Here is a 17,682-nt window from a genome sequence, read left to right as displayed (position 1 = left end):
GATGTGTATGCAGGTCGAATCATTCCACAGCAGAGTTCATGTGCTGACAGCAAGAAAAAGAATTTTTCTTAAAAAGACAAAAAAAAAAAAGTTTTTTCCACAAATCAAATGTGGGCGTTTATACCCCAGAGAAAGAACATTCCTGACCTTATTGGACGGACTATAAAGCAATTACATAAACAAAACCCTGTGCCACCAGGTTACATCTCCCATGCGTTCAGAACTCTGCACCGCAAGCTGTGATGGCACTGAGAGGTGCTACCCCATCCTGGCAGTTGAGTAGCATGGAAGCACCTTCCTGCTCCCTCTGTACATTACACTGAAAAATACATTTCAAAAGAAAGTGGCAGCATTTCTGTGAGTTTGTGGATGGATTCAGTTTGTTCCCCCTAACAGGTTTTAAATCTAAAGGATTTGCCTAGCCGTACTTACTGTACTGCAACAGTCAGGGAATTAGAACATATTTTCAGTTTTTCCATTCTGAAATATTCTTGACACTGGATTTTACTGTACAAAGTCTGAGTTCATCCTGCATCCCAAACAGCGTGGACTCCAGATTGCAGCAGGAAGGCAGCTGTCAGAGCAGGAAACTAGAAGAGCAAAATGGGAAGCTTTTTAAACAAAACAAAATAAAACACCTTCAAAACTATTAAGGAGCAACATAAAACTGATCTTTAAAAGGCCACTTTATATTTTCTTGCCACTGAAATTTCAATTCTGCACGTAGACATGCCACATTACAAGTATAGACACAACTACCACGGCATTGTCGTCCATGTTTGGCAAAGAAAAATTCCAGAAATAAAGACAAATCGTTTTGCAGTTACCTTTGCAAACTAAGTTTTAAGGAATGCTAGAAAATTAGCAAATACTTTTACTTCCATATGAAAACTTTTATGTTTAGAAGAAAACAGGATTAGAAAAAATAAAAGTGACTGGAGGAAAAGACAGCAGTGTATATTATTTTAATAATGTATTGAAATACAAAAAAAAGATAGAACTCTGCTTATATGGCACTGACATAACTGAACTCCTAAACAACACGACTGGTCGCAAAAAGAACATCTAAAGACTAGCAAAAATTTACATTAGAATTTTTCATGACAAGAAACTCTGGCTTGGAAGCATCTAATTTGAAATATCTGACTACGTAAATATTTAAAGTATATTAACCAACTGAAGATAGATATAAATTCAACAATAAAAGCTCTATTTTAGTATATCCAGCATCAAGTAAATCTTGAAGTACAAAAAGTAAGAGAATTATCCAATAACAGTTTTGTTAGCTCTAAATTAGTTCTTAGATGTAATCCAGCTCTTATCACCTACTAACATGATTTCTGGCCTGATACGTTGCAATACTTTAAATGTGCAAGCTTTCAGAAAATTCCTTTTTTGCCTTAAAATAGGAGTTGCTAATATGTTACAGAAACCAAAACCAGATGCTTATCCAAAAAGATTCTTGAAGTACATAAGTGTTTTCACCCAATGGCAGGGAAATAACATTTAAAAAATCATGGACTTGGTAGAGAAAATCAGGAATGTTAACTTAAAATGAACTCACTGCTTTCTTTTTTCTGCTATAATAAAATCCCGGGTAACAATGAGCGATAAATAAAGGCGTGAAGTAACCTTATAGTACTGTTGCTGGAATGACATAAAGCTTATAAAAAGTCAGTAGAAAGTGCTGGCTCACAAAGAGCTCTGCTGCCATAAAGGCAGTTTTATTAAAGTTTACAAAGTTATTTCATATCTACTGCAGTCCTATCTCCCACCCTAGAGTAAATCTGAAACATTCAGCTTCAACAGCAACCCTTTTGTGGCATCTTGCCTCATTCCCGCAATGTGCTGACTGGCCAGTGAACCAGCTACGGCAATTTGTTAATTCGGAAGGAGACAGGGCTTACAATTCCCTTTTTACTTCATTTTAAATTGCCAAAAGATCAGGTTTAAAAAAAAATCATTTTAGTAACTTTACTACAAGCTGGTATTTCAAATGTGAATTCATTCGATTTAAGATGAACTACAGATTTTTGACACCTGTCTTCATTAGTTTTGAGAAAGATAAGTTCCTTTAGCAATAAAACCTGCCGTGCTTTAAACACTTCATACACAGCATTATCTAGATGCTAAGTACAATGACTTGTTGTAATTAACAGTGAGAAACCCAGAAGAGGCTTACAGATGCTATCTTCTCAATATGTACAGTGCTTTTAAAAACAAATTGCCTTTTGCGTGATACATTCCTGCTTGTGTCCTAAACCCACTTTTGGTACAAATCTGTTTTCTGTAGGTCCACCACCTCTCTTGCTTCTTCAAACAAAAAACTTTGCCTTCATTTAAGAGACTACAACTTAGTTTATTTCTGCATACAAAGAAGCATCCTTCTTTCAATCTGGGTAAAAGCAGGCACTTGGCTCAGGAATCCCTGGAAGCCTGGGTTAGAAAACACTGCTGATGTGAAACAAAACCATGGGGGCCTGTGAACAGGCTGGAATTCCCCTGTAACCACGGAGCAGTCTGCATGCCACACCAACCATGGGCAGCCTCAGCAGGCTTTTACATATCTGCTGTGCCCCAGAGAAGCGTTTGCATTGAACCTTGCATCAGAAAAAGAATTTTATTTGGAGACATGCTTTGGAGTAACACTGGTGCAGCACATCATCTTCTTTTGATAAAAATTAAATCAGATGCTCTATCTCCTGTAAGCCACATTCCAGAGGGCCAGGGCCAGTTCTTGTTTCAGTGACCTTTACAGCCTTTCCCAGCTGCTGCTGCTGCTGCTTTGGGTCAGCCTGGTGAGGTTGCTGGAGGCTGTCATCTTGGTGCTGCTATTTCCACTCCTGCTTTTTCTTTTCAGCCAGTGTTTTTGCCCTGGTGGTCATTGGCCTGCGTTTAGCATCAGGCCTCTCTTCATCCTGCTGGTGCTTTTTACAATGTTTTTCAAAGATGGAAATTTTGGCATATGTTCGTTTGCAAAGCAAACAGTGGTACAGCCACTCCTCTTTGTGTGCCTTCATGTGAAACCGGAGGTAAGAGGACCTGGAAAAAGGCTCAGCTGCAGATGGAGCAGCAGTGAGGCTCGCGTGCCTCATGGGTTTTCAGGTGCTGCTTGAGAGACGATGCCTGCTTGAAAGCCTTCCTGCAGGTTGAGCACTTGAAGTTCCTCTTGCCTGACCCAAGGACCTGGTGCGACATGAGGTGGGCGGAGGATCGGAAGTTCTTCCCGCACTTGTCACACTTGTAGGGCCGTTGCTGTGTGCAGGCAGATGTGAAGGGCCAGCCGTGCCTTCTGTGTGAAGGGCTTCTCACACTGCAGGCACTTGAAAGGCCTCTCGCCCATGTGGACGCGGTGGTGGGTTGTGAGGTGTGAGGCACGCCCAAAGAGCTTGCCACAGTCCTGGCACTTTAAGTGCCTCTCGCTAGCGTGAATGGCTTTGCGGCGTGCCAGGTGGGAGGACTGGAGGAAGAGCTTCCTGCAGACAGGGCACCGGTACTTCCGCTCACCTGTGTGGGAACAGAGGTGGAGGACGAGGAGGAGATGAAGGCCTTGCCACAGAGTGGGCAGGCGTGGGGCCACTCCCCAGTGTGGGTGTGCTTGTGTAGCACCAGCTCCGAGGAGAGAGCGAAGGCCTTGGTGCAAATTGGGCAGTGGCAGGGCTTCTCCCCGATGTGGACCCGGCGGTGCTTGGCCAGGGCGCCGGCCTGGTCAAAGGCCTTCTCACACTGCTCGCACCCGTGGAGCTGCTCAGCCCTGGTGGGGAGTGCCTCGCCACACCATGAAGGCAGGGCGGCCCCATGTGCCCTGCGACGTCAGGCGACGGGGCCGCTGACAGGGGGATGTGGCCACCATGTTTTAGCTGGGTGAGGGCCTGAGGCGGCACCGTGAACCAGCAGCAGAGCTGCATCCCTTCCTTCCCTCTACCCCTGCTTCGAGCCGGCTTTGCAGCCGAACTCGTCAGTGGCTGCTCTGTGTGAAACAAGCAGTGCCTTGCTGAGGGGAGGGATGTCACACACCCCCCTCCCTGCCCCAACTGTACTCCGGTTTGGAAAACCGGGTGTGTGGTAGGTGCCAGGTGTGGGCGGGGAGGGAAGTCAGACCCCGGAGGGCATTTCAGTTTGGGTACTAAAAACAGGAAGTTCAGGAACATCAAAGGCTTTGAGGATGGGTCAATTGCTTTAATCGTAAAGCAACTGTAATGCCATTTTGCAGAAAAAACACTTCAGGCTTTAAATGCAGGTGAAAGCGGTACTGTACATAAAACTAGTTTTTGATCTAATGGCATGTTCCAACATCCAGTGAGTCAGATTTTCAAGAGCTGTTTTGAAATGTTTAATGTGCTTTTTGTTTTAGATTTACTTTACAAGGCAACTCGTCTCACTGTCATCAATATCTCAATACAAAAACCTTAAACTGCTTTATTTGCTAAAAAACTACAACATTATAATTGGGGTTAGGTAGTTCTTCCCTTTTGCCAGCTGTTCTGTTACAAGGAGTGTCCCACAGTCTGCTGCTAGAGGTTGCCATGCTTAATAAGTTACACAAGTTCTGTACATAATTACAGTCATAGTAGAGTATGCAGCTGTATAATACACCACAGTAGAACACCATGAGGGCAACTACTATATAGGAAAGCTTTTTGTTGAAGATTTTATAGTTTATTTGACCAAGAGTCAATTTGATATTCTCATCTCAGGAGACTGACATCCATCTTTCTTAGGCACTGAACCTGGCAGAACTGCCTTGCAGAAAAACCTGGCTCTTTCGCCAAACTCAGGCATTATTAAAAAAATTTTATGTAGCTCAAAGTCTTTAACAACTCTATAAAAATAATTATTTGCTAGTCTCGTGCTTGCCTTCAAATACACGAAGTATTTGAGTAATTTCCCATTCTCTTTCTGAATTAGGTTCACTGCAGTATTAGATCAGGCAGAAACTCCAAAACCTTAATTAGTCAAGCATGACTCAGCCAACTGGATATTTCAGCTTGAACAAAAAAGTCTAAATACAACTCTTACAACTCTCAAGGAAGAAAAAAGGTTTGTACCACAGCAGATCAAGCTAACCTACATCGAATATATCTCTTCCATGGTGGGGAAAAAAAAATCACTTTCATAAGTTTTAGCACAGGATATTCAGGGAAAACACATTCTAAGACCATGCTTTGTAAACATTTCTACGACTCATTCAGAGACTATTGGCTTGGAATGAATTTTCAAATACTTGGTGTTATGCAGGGCAGTAATTAACAGCTAATGCTATGAAAACAAGCAACTTTATCATGAAGTTATGACAGCAGGAGCAGTGAAGGCTCCTGCATCGAGTAGTTAAAACTGGATATTAATTTATATTTTATTATAAAGTTTATAGCATTACAGAGTCCAGCATGGCACAATAAGTAACCTTGTTACAGTTGCAGTATTTGTTTTTGCTTGGTACAAAAAAGCTGAACAGCAGCATAATCGCTGTTAGATTGAATCTGGGATTGGAATGAATTTGTTTCTACGGAACGGGGGTGAGTCAGTGTTTTAAAATAAAAAGGGCTGCATTTTTAAATCCCGTATATGTGCAAAATTCCTTTCAGTACAGTAGAGAATATGGCAGAGATGTGTGCAATCTTGATATTTAACCCCAACCCAGATACTGCTAATATATTGCAAACAATAACGTGGAGGGTGAACTCTGAACGGTTACTCATGACTTTCAGTATTATTTCCAAGAGTCCTCCTCACAGCTGGTGTTCTCTCCCCACCCCACTTTATGTCCTTTTATGCAGTGCATCAAGTACTGACATTCATAATTTTTTTTTTAAAAAAAACCAACAAACCAAAAAACCCCCCCAAAAAAATGAAACCCACCGGTCCATGACAATTCTAGTAAGTTTCCTTCAGGAATTCCAGTAAACTCACCATCCTAAGACAGCTGTAACTGTTAAAATAGATTCATGGAAGAAAATGCAATCTGAGAGATGAAGGACTGTGAAGATTATTATCTCGGTTTTCCTAAGGTCTTCAACAGGTTTTAAAAACACAGAAAAATGGATTCCGATGTTATTATTGGCAAAGTCCCTTGATTTTGGTGCTTTAGCCTTGATGTGATTTTTCCATTTTTCACATGTTGTAGGCAACATAAATAGGATCCAACTGGTCAGCTAAAAATCCATCTCTCAAGTGCATTCGTTGTTTCTCACCACGGGAATTGATAGGAATAACACCGGGGTCCACAATGACTACAACACCTACTATGAGATAATGCTGTTCCAGAACCACATTTGTTACCAGTGCGACCAGGTCCAATGCTTCTTGTTCTGAGCCTTCTAATTCCACAACCACCACCAGCAAGTTGGTCCATGTAAACACAGCGCTGTTGGGCATGATACAAATATCAATGGTGAGGAAAAAATACAGAGTCAAAGGAAGCTAGTTATCAAAGACAGACTCACCTGAAATAAATTTTATAAGTACCTGAATAATATAACAAATGAGAACAAGGCACATAATAGCAATGTGAAAATATTCATACATCAAGAAGTATTAAAGCTGTAACTTCTTGGGATATTCTCCGCCACTTGTTTTTTAATTGTCCATGTACAAAGTAGAAATAGATCTTTTCCTCTTATATGTACACAGTCATGTATTTAAGAGTCCTTTGCACTTACATATTGAAACACAAACCATCAAAATTTCACGTGCATACTTGATATCAAGGTGTAAATCTTCAAAGATTATTAAAGGAAAGACAAAACCTCCCAAAGATCTGATAAAGGGGTGGCCCGTTTTCTTTTTGAGCGGCAGAGGTGGGGCAAAAAGGGGTCTTATATTGCAGTTACTTTCACTGCAGTTATTTCTAAGCAAAGTTTTGGTGAGTTCCCTCTACAGCAAGCTCTCAGCCTAGCATGCTGTTCCACAAAGCTTGACTTCTGCTGCTTTAGAAGAAAAAAAAGATACAGAAAAATAATACTGAGGCTCTTACCATTCTGCAATGCTCTTATGTGCTCTTATTACAGAGGTCTCTATATCAATGGGATGGTACCTCATTCCTCTGAGCTCTAGTGTTTCATCCAATGAGCCTACCACATACAGGGCATCATGCCTCTCTGCAATACAGCACAGACATTTAAAACATCATCAGATCTACAGAACAAACATGGTCATTGGTACATGCTTATTCCTGATGTTCTGAGATGTTCCTGGTGCTTCCTGGAAGTAGTCCATAATACACATCAAGCTCTACTGTTTGGAGAGAAAAGAATCAAGAGGTCATTTAGCACTTCCACCTATTGACTCCAAGCAAATAAAACCAGATTAAAGATAATTTCTGGGTCATCCAATTCCGCCCCTTCTCTCACATAATGTAATCTCAGTTCATAAACCGAATCAAAACCCACTGTTACAGCATCTTTTTGTCCCACTGTTCTTACCAGAGAACTTCTCTTCTCTGATCGATAGGAACACTTCTCCGATTTCTAAATTTACCTTCTCTTTTCTTTTTAAAACCAGCGTATACCCACTTGTCCTCATGCCAGCAATTCTCATCTTAAGTCCCCCACAGTTTATGCAGCAAGAACAACTCTATCCCCTCTTCACCCTTAGCTTTTCTAGGTTAAATAAGCAAGGCTCTCCTAGACCCTTCTTGAAGGACACGCTTTCCACATTGCCATGTTCGTTCTGTAACTCTGTTCAGTTCAACTTTGCCTCTTTTTTTTGCACCCATTTTATAATTCTACTCAATCATATAACTTGAGACAAAAAGTGCGCTGGGAAGCTGCGCTGTATTTCATGCATACTTGCTATGTTAATTCACCATACGTTGCCTCTCAAATGCTGACAAACCAAAGGACGACTGACATTATTCCACAGAGATGAAAATCTCTGATACGTGATTTTTCAGAAAGCTACAAGGCACAAAAACTTGCTATTGTAATCCGGTGCCTTGCCACCTGCAACTTCTCTTTCTTTGTGAATGTCTGCTCACAGATTCCAATTTCTGTCAACCATCAGCTTTCTCAAGAACTGGGAGGCATTTAACTTTGAACAGTGACAGAAGGACCATTCTGTCAAAGCGTCCAGTGCAGAACCTTGCACTAAGCAGCAGCACAATAGGCCCTGGAAGTCAGGTCACTACCCTAGAAAATCAGAGAGGAGGAAATCAAGGAAAGCTTAGAGCACCTTGGTTGAGCGTTCTTTTATCATGCTCTACCAGCTCTGAAGAGGAAGAGGACATGCAGTAAAAGCTTTTTCAGGGAGCTGGGTCTATGTTACATCAGCTCACACCAATAGCCTGAGACCACATTCCTTCAGGAACAGAGACTCCCGAGGGGTTGTCCAACACAGAACTGCTCAGTCTAAGTAGGCTGAATAGGTGGAGAGGCCTGGTGCCAAGAAGGGACCCTTTAGGGTAATGGTCCTAGCTGTGGGCTAAGGATACCACAAGTGTCTGATGAAGACTCTTTCTTTACCAGAATTCACTTTTTGTTCTCTGAGAGCGCTCTGACTGTTGAAGAGGGAAGGCTGCATGATGCTGCTCTGGAGGAGATGGAATTGAGTGGGCTGCAGGGGTTTCTCCAGCTGGAGCAATAGTGTCTACCTTTCTTGTTCTCCAAGAGCCCCAGGGAGACTGAAGAGCACACCAGCACAGTAGACTGGAGGATGACCCTCTCTTAGCAACTAGATCCAACAGAGTTACATCATGGACCATTTCTGCACCCTGGACAGGCATCCGCTGCAACAGATGGGGTAGCTCCTCAACACAAGTCTGCACCTTCAACAAACCGCTTTCCTCGCTCACTTCCTCCTCCTTCACATAATGGACTAAAAAAGTAGGATGGACATGCAGTGGTGTCCCCCAAATCGACACTTAGGTTCCAGAAGTGGGAACACTGCTTTTCTATCTTCTACCATGAGTGATTACAGGAAATGGAGAAGGTGGCTGTGAACCCCCTACAGTTCAGTGACAGCAACAGGGGACACTGACACTATCCATGTCTAGATACCACTATTAATTTAAGTCCAATCACAGTCAATTAGCAATGTGCATTTGCTAATAAGTTATAAGCATTCCAACTCCTTTTAAGATGTTTAGAGATTACTTTTTTTTTTTTTTAAATAAATGTGTGATAATCAAGAGGTATACCTACTCCTTATTCTGTCTCAACAGAAAAAGGAGCTGTTTTTCTTCCATCTGCTTACATTGCTCAAGTTTAGACATCTTGGCTTAGACTGAAAAAAGATAAGATTAAAAATTTATTTTCTACACTGGAAATATTATGGAGAAGTTACTCCCTAGACCTTTAACTTCTGAAAGGCTGGGAAATCACTGGTATTTGTGCATGTCCTAGAACTGTTGAACGATAACATTATTTGTATTCTCTAGATCAGCACTGAAATACTGCACCCTGTCTGTAAGGAAAGGGGTTCAGAGGAAAAGTGAGTAGAAAGGGTCTAGTGCTTCTAACAAATATGAACACGATCATGATTTCTAGATCTGTCGAAAGGGCATTATGAATGTCTCATTTTACATGATTACCCAGTATCATCATTATCATCAGTGAATATGTACAGAGTACATTCGTATCAGTGAATATGTACAGAGTAACAATTCCTGTTACATTCAGCACTTTTCTCTGATGGAAGTCAGGATGAACTTGCAGGACAGCTTACTCTTTCATAAATCAACTACCCTAAGAAGTTTCAAACATATGCTTCTGTAAGTACATTTGTTTTCTCTCACCTCCACTAGCGTCAGTAAGTTCTGTTCTGCGCAGAAAGCCAAGGTACCCAGTACGAGCCCATACAGTCTGAGTGTCTCCAAAACTCAAGTGAGCAGTAAAGTGATCAGCATGCAGTGCTTCTTCTCCATACACTGTGTAGTAACCAGTAGCATTGTGCGGACTGCTCACCCATATCTAGGGATTTTAAAAAAAAGATAACAGAAGGGAATCATTTCCATATAAACTTAGGCTATTTTGCCAGAGCCAGGCAGCATCATTTATTGATTTAACAGATCTGTTCCACTGACCATTTTTTGCTCCTAAAATGCCAGGAGTAGTTTTATTGAAATAATTCATTAACTTCTGCCTCACAGAAAATGATCAGAAAAAAGGAATAAAAAGTAGTTTATATACATGTAATTTGGAATGGTAAAGAAGAAAAATGAACTAGGCATTTGGCTTCCTAGAAAGGAACACCTGTTAATCTGCAATGTCCTGTTAGTTGGGCATCTTAGTATACACAAATTCAGACGTATATAAAACAAAGATTAAATCAAACGGTAAAATACCTCATTAGTACTGTCAACTGATGGGAGTACCCAAGATATTCACTGCCTCTTCCAGCTGCCAGTCAGATAGACTAGTCAATTGATACCACCCAGTACTGGCATGCAGCAGGTTTGGCAGAGGAGGGAGGAAACCATGCACACATACATACAAGTATGTAAACAGTTCCAGCTCTCTGCAGAGTTCACTCACATGCCGCATTATGTGCCCATCCTACTAAGAGACAGGCATTGATCTAACATGCTTTATCTATATATTAAATCATTGCTGAGAAACAAAGTACAACAGCATCAAAACTTTACCTCTCCTAAATGCGAGTCTCCCAGAGGTCCCTTAGTTTCTGTGTGTGCAATGATGACCTTTACTCCTGGAAGAATCTTGAATAAGAAGCAAATGTTTAAAATATAAGTTAAGAGAACTTTAATTCATCAAAGTAAAAGTTAATAATACAGAGCCACAGAATTCTGTGCAATTCTTCCCCTTCTACTCCTCTCTGCTCCACAGATATCAAGAATCTCTTCCTACAAAGTGGTTTCATTATTTAAACTCTAAGCAGCTATTTTGCAGCTTCAGAGCTGAAGTTTGTTTTACACCTGAAAAATGCCTTCAACATGAAGGCCTTTGATTTTTTCAGTTGTAGCGACATATCGTATTGCTTCACTTCATGCACCAGGCTTCATTTTAACTAGCTGTTCATTTTATGCTCTCTCTAGTGTCTCTCCTAGATATACTGTGATTAGTGTCACTTGTTGCACAGATTCTGTACTGAGATCCAGCTGAAGCAGCTCGCCACCCAGGTGAGGGTCATGAGGAGGAAGGATTGCTCTCATTCTCTCACCTTCCCAGACTCCATAAGCGGCAGACTGTGTGGAGAACCTCTCTCTACCAAACGCACCCTGAGAAAATAAGAGAATGCATTTGTACAAGGATTTATGAACTTAAATAGAAGTGTTACAGTATATCCCATGTTATCCTATCTTTAGCTGCACTGTCCAAACTGTTATGATATCAGCCAATTATGCTCAATTATTCACAATGCAGTAAGACAGTTAAGAGTTTCTAACTGTCTTCAAGGCTTCCATATTAGCATTCCCATAGACCACAAATAACTTTTTCCAACAGAGCTCTAAGGAGCAGTTCCACGAGCATTTTAAATGGAACCATGGCAGAGCATCAGCAAGAATTACAAAAAGTGAAGAGCAAGCAGCCTAAATGGAATAGTAGCATAATGTATAAAGGTAGCACATTTGCAGAAGGAATGAGAATCGAGTGTAGTAGGAGAGGCATACAAGAGAAGAGACACCTATACGTTATTTTATATAACACTATCCCTACACCCATAGGCTATGGCTGAACTTGTTTTTAAAGAGGAATATATACCGTGCAAGTCATAGTGATATATTAAATAAGGAGAAAATGACTGTAGTTTACATTGATCTGTTCAGATGCCAAATCGGGATCATGCAAATGATGGTGAATAGCTTGTCTTCTAACACCTAAGATTGAAGCTTGCAAAAATTAGAGGTCAGTAGTCACAAAAGCTGCCAGTTAACATAAGCCCTTAATTTAACATTATCAATTAAAAAGACCTGAAGCAAATCCACCAAGTCTTGATATTATGTTTCTTAAAATAACTACAGAAACAAATACATATATGTATGTACTAAACTTACAGCCTGAACTTGGTGCTGTCAGCACTTGAATTAACTAAGTTAACTGAGACACAAGTAAATCTGAAAATTATCACTACAGAATTAAGTCTGATAGAATGATGTATCCATGGCAAGCTTCCAGATGACATCTGTGTATGTATGTACACATGTGTGTGTGTTTTGATATGCTGCAGTACAGGCCTGACACCAATTTACTGGGTGTGGGAAGGTTGAGGGAATTGATTTGGTTTGGTCTGAAGGGGGTGGGAAAGAAAGGACTAAGGGCGACTAACTGTATTTTTTTGCCTACCTAAAGGACTGTTGGAGAGAAGATGGAGCTAGATTTCTGAGTTGCACACCAGAAGGAGAAGAGACCAGGGACATAATATGGAAGATGGGAAATGCCAGTAAGGAAAACTTCCCCAGTGTGGGGTGTCAGCCTCAGCACATACACCCAGAGAGGAAAAGGATCTCCATTCTTGGAGATTTTCTGTACTGAACTGGTCCTGGCCCTCAGTAACCTGACAAAGCCTTGAAGCTGGTTCTGCTTTGAGCAGGAGGTTGCACAAGGGACATGCAGAGATCCCACCCACCCCAACTGTTTTCTGTTGGCAAAGTCACCTTTTGCCAACAGTCTGGTTAGGTAAGAAACAGTAATGAACCTAGATTATACAAGACTGATGAACAGACAGCAAGTTAGGTGAGGGTCTAGAAAGGAACAGCAGAACAAGTGATGGAAGAGGAGATGCCAGACCACTTCCAGCACACAGCTGTCATGAAAGGATTCTCTTGGGTAGGGTTCCTTGTATATGGTGGTGAAGGATTAGCTGCTGCCAAGAACACGTCAGCATAGCAATGTAATGCAATGAGGCTGAACTTTCTCCTCCACAGTCATTAGTTAATGCTTTAACATAATCTGTACCTGTCATGTCGAAGCGCTCTCATATCTACATAGACTGTTGTTGGATCTGGTCCTGCTGTTCCCTAAGGAAGGAAGAAACAAATTCAACAGAAGCCAGAAAATCCCGCTTTCATTCTCATAGCCACATAAATTCACAAATTCCTCTCCCTTTCTTACTGACACTTAAAAAGTACTGCCCTAATCTACAAGAAGTGTAGTAAAATAGTCCCCCTTTCTAGAGTGACTGCCATAAAACTTTTATGTCTCATAGGATCAAAAAATGAATGCGCAAGTGAATTATGTATGTATACAGGTAAGTCTAAGTTTTAAAAATTTTTAAATTTAACACATTTTAAAAAATCTCATTTTGTTAAACATCTCCTCTAAAAACTACATAGCAAGTGCAAAGCATGTTAAGCATAGAACTATGTGGGCCTAATCCCTTTCCCAAAGCTCAGCTGTTCTACTTCATAACAGTTTTGTCAATGTTGAAGAAAAAAACCAAACCAAACCCAACATCTAACTAAAACATAACTGTAACCAACCTGTATCTTTTCAAGGCTCCTGCCAGTAACCGCCTAGGCAGAGGCAGAGCTTTGTGGCACTCAGAGGATAAACCTTCTGACCAGCTCTGGTGAGGGGTTTCCCATTTCCCAACACGGGGCCGTAGGCCTTCTTTTTCCCCCAGCAGAATTTAATCTCAATACAACTAGGAACTACTATGAAATGCGTATTTAAGCTAAAAAAGATAGGCAAACTTTCCTCCCCATAGAACAATTTCTCACTTTAGAAATACTTAGAATGAGGCCACTTGGCCATCAGCTCAAGATTGCAGTGCTGGAGAACAGTAATAATGTCTTTATAATGACATGCCCTTGTACTTTTGTAGTGCCACTGAGGCTCACTGACGCTGGCGGCTGCACCCGATTAACAGTATGATCTTTATCTTTAGGAATATACACTATTCAGTAATTTTAATCATTGCTATAACCCCCTTTCTGGCTCATTTGGGAAAGAGGTTTTATACTTAAGCTACAAGTGTTCTTTGTGACTAAAACTGAACTTCTTTAGGAAAAAAAAATCTTGCTTGATCTGTTTCAAAAGAAGACTCACTCAAATGGTATACATTTGTTATAGAGCGGTACTGCCGAACCAGACTGACTTTAGGACATTACAAGCACACATGCATCACTATACCTGTTCAGCCAGCTTGCCCAGCCTGTTTGGCTGACAGCGGGACCACAAACAGAAGTAACAGAGGCCATCAAAGTATGTGAAACAGAGAGAAAGGGGAAAAAAGAAAATACAACCAAAGCGGCACTGGAAACATAAGATACACACAGTAAGACAGAAAACAAAACTTGTACTGTTTTAGAGTGAAAAGAAAATTTCCATTTCAGATTATTTAAAAGCTTGACAATTTTTGGTGGTTCGTTAGGAAACATGAAAGTCCCATTTAATAAAACAAGAAGAGGTTTAAGGCAGATCATACATAATGCCTATTGCCTTATCATAAATCCCTTCTCTGTCTGTAAGTATCTAAAGGCTGCTTGCAGCTTCAGAAATGCCATCTCAGTAAACCAGTCCAGTAAGGTTGGAAGATGTTATATATTTGTTGGCATGCTAACTTGTATCAAATACCCAATCCGTTTGGCTATTACATATATTCATTTAAATTCAATGATTTAAAGAAGTCAAATACAGATATCACTTTGTAAGTATGGGGGAAAAGGGTTAAAAAAACAGTAAAAAAGGCCTCAAGAACAGAGAACACAGGTGAAAAAGGTATAAAATGAAGGGGAAGCTTAACTGCCCAGCAGCCCTATGCTCTTCACAGTTTTCTTGGAGTACTTTTCACATTGCCATTTAACATTCTGTAGAAAAAACAGTTTTCTCCCCCCTTGTACAGTCTGAACAGCAAATAACCAAAGCTGGCTTTTAAAATTCTTATTTAGAGAGGCAATTCAGAATGCAGTTCTTTCACACTGGGCATCCGAAATGTGTTAGTCAATGAGTTTAAAATCTTTCTGTACAGTCAACTTAATTTCATCTATATACTTCCTATTTTTCAATCTACTGATTCATAAAATTGTTCTGGATGCATTTCTTTATAACCATTTATCTAGGGGCTGTTAAAAACCTTTTCTCCTTTAATATGTGTGAAAGAAACTATGCAAACTAAAGAAACAATTATGGATGGCAACGTATTCAAGAAGCTCATGGCCCAAAACATCTCTCTCTTAGGAAATCTAGAACATTAAAACATATTCTGAGAGGAAATAAGGCTTCCCTTTATCTAGTGGGCACCAGACCAGAAAGAAAGAAAGAAAGAAAAAGTTTTGCAAAAGCACAGCAGCTATCTTCATAATTTTTATTAAATGAAATTCATAACAATAAAATTGGAAATAAAATTTACAGTTACACACAGACTTAATGCATGTGGCGTCTGTGAAATTCCCCACATAGAAAGCTACATACTGCCACATCTGAAACTTGAGCAGTTTATCCATTAGCATCATCCAAAACCCAGGGTGCTTTGCCAATTTCTAGGCCATACTTGATTTTCAGGTAAGTTGTGGAATATGTTGGTTTGGTTTTTTTTTCACTCCTAACTAGAGAAGAAACATCTCATTAATAAAAGTTAGATTTAATCTGGTTAAATGACACGTACAAGATTATCATCAACTGAATGCTAAACTGTCAAAGGTGGGTCATTATCTCCAATCTGTGAAGTAGTGCTGTGTACTTTATGGGCATATTCTCCCCTTCAAAGCTTCCAATTTTATACCTTTAATTGAAAAAAAAAGTTCAACTCTCACATGAGGTGAGCAAAAATATTTGCATGGTGATAATACTCATTTGAGATCTTTAAAAGTAAAAAAACCTGCCAACCGTGTCAGTTTTCCTGGGTCTTATTTGAGGAACTTTTTATTCCATTTAATTCCACATATACATAAGCTACTTTTCAAACAGACAAAATCTGAATCACACAAAAGCTGAAATATTTAATATGTTTATGATCAGGAAGCTGTGTATTTAATTTAATACTGCTCCTGCACAGTAGGAAGGAAACAAGTTAATACTGATCCTCTGTATTTGAAAGGCAAATCAATTGGTCAATTAGTACAGAAAAGTGAAATTATCATAATCCACATCTTCAGGCATTATTTAACTTGGTGATGAAACAAGCAAGCAATGGAGCTTAGAAAATTTTTTTTCATTAGAAAAAAATTACATACAGCTGAACATGATTTCCTATGAAGTTTCCAGAGATTCTGCCCATCAATATAAAGAATAAGCAGTTTAATCTCACCTGTAAGCAAATTGCTACGTTGACCCTGCACCCAAATGTAGTGCTCACTGCACGAGCAGAGAGGCCCAGGTCTTTGAATAACTTCGAGAAAGACTGCGTTAATGTAATCCGTGGTCTTTCCTCCGCCACCACCATGCATGTTCGCACACAGGACAGGTTAACTCCTTTCATCTGAGAGGTTGGGTGAAGAAAAAACCCAATATTTTAAGTTTGAAGTCAACAATTCTAGAGATAAGCTATTTTAATTTGTGGAACAGATGGACTTTAAAAACACTAGAATAACTGTCACGAACTGGTTAAACGTGATAGACATGGACTGCACTCAGTTTGGCTCCATCCACCCAGGATAACCCTCTAAAATTGTGCCAAGAAGCTTTGCGGTGGGGTGTGATACACAAGATGCAAACTACTCACATTGTGCAGCTGCAACACAGCCAGTCATCATTTTAAGCTGAAGAAAACTACAAAATGTCATTGTGTCACAAGGCTGTGCTCACAAGAATCCCACTTGCTCCCAGTGCTGCACGGTTCAGATGCAGAGTGTTCGAGACATTTTGAGCTCTCACCAGCAGGAAAGTGAACCCGTAGCAACTGGCTGTGGGCCAGGATTCCCTTCAGTAAGATCCAGAACAGAGGGACAGAGTTGTTTGTCTGTACTGAGAATAAGCACAATGTAGCTGCCTTCTTGCTCGCAACAAGCTGCCAGACATTCCGTGTGGAAGTCCTGAGCAGCTTAGTTACTGCAGCTGTGGGAACTCTCCTACCATCCGAGACAGAGGCACCTCTTCAAGGACATCATATTTCAGTTAAAGAGATTTCCCTCAAAAATAAATGGATGTATTAGTATGTAATTGCTGCTGTTAGGAAGACAACATCCATTTTAGAACTCAATACTTTTGATGTAAAGAGATATGAAAGCAGGTGAGATTTGCCAGGTTTTGGGGGGTTCTTTGGTTTTTTTTTCTGGGGGGGACGACAGGTTTTGTGGTTTGTGGGTTTGGTGGGGCTTTGAGTTTTTTAGTGTGGTATTTTGTTTGTTTGGGGGTTTTGGGGTATTGGACAAGAAAAAGTTGATAGACTTGCTAAGTATTTCGCCCCAAATCTCAGAAATACCCAGCAGCAGAAAGGGGGCCAAGTAAGTACATTTGAAACCTAAGAATTCTGCCCCCCCGCCGAAACATGAGAGTGGAAAAATCCAGCAGTCTCAACATTTCCCCAAAAGCTAGTCATAATGAATGGCTTTTAAAGAAACACTTATGGCCCATCTTCTGCAAGCCAAAATGAAATATTATTAGAAAGATATGTGTATTTGTATGTCACTGTGTTGAAAAATTCAGTCCACTCACACGGAGTATATCAGTCTGGGTTCCAAGCCCTTTGGTGCACATCTCCATCACGGAGTAGGAGCAGAATGTGATGCGCACTTTATACTGACTTACAGCAGACAACCACAGCGAGACATTGCTCTCCAGCTCCAGAGGAGGGACTAGAATAGACTGATGACCCGAATATACACTAGGGAGAGGAAGAAAAAGAAAC

The 17,682-nt window shown here is 40.5% G+C and overlaps 1 protein-coding gene across 10 annotated transcripts in view; it reads right to left on the bottom strand.

Moving 5' to 3' along the window:
- Positions 1-949: 949 nt before the first annotated feature.
- Positions 950-17,682, bottom strand: part of DIP2A (disco interacting protein 2 homolog A) — a 137,740-nt gene continuing 121,007 nt past the window's right edge. For 9 of the 10 annotated variants that reach the window (XM_075094244.1, XM_075094245.1, XM_075094247.1 and 6 more), the window contains 8 exons: positions 17,490-17,658; positions 16,144-16,314; positions 12,852-12,913; positions 11,116-11,173; positions 10,580-10,654; positions 9,731-9,905; positions 6,974-7,097; positions 950-6,364 (listed from right to left, as the gene is read on the bottom strand). In XM_075094244.1, the coding sequence (XP_074950345.1) occupies positions 6,112-6,364; positions 6,974-7,097; positions 9,731-9,905; positions 10,580-10,654; positions 11,116-11,173; positions 12,852-12,913; positions 16,144-16,314; positions 17,490-17,658 (1,087 nt within the window). In that variant the 3' untranslated portion in view covers positions 950-6,111. The remainder of the gene's footprint in view (positions 6,365-6,973; positions 7,098-9,730; positions 9,906-10,579; positions 10,655-11,115; positions 11,174-12,851; positions 12,914-16,143; positions 16,315-17,489; positions 17,659-17,682) is intronic. The other variant, XM_075094248.1, reaches the window with a different exon arrangement.

Source organism: Phalacrocorax aristotelis, chromosome 5 (assembly GCF_949628215.1).
Source record: "Phalacrocorax aristotelis chromosome 5, bGulAri2.1, whole genome shotgun sequence".
NCBI classification, from domain to species: Eukaryota; Metazoa; Chordata; class Aves; order Suliformes; family Phalacrocoracidae; genus Phalacrocorax; species Phalacrocorax aristotelis.
The sequence above is the reverse complement of the archived record's forward strand: the minus strand, read 5'-3'. Positions and strand labels throughout refer to the sequence as shown.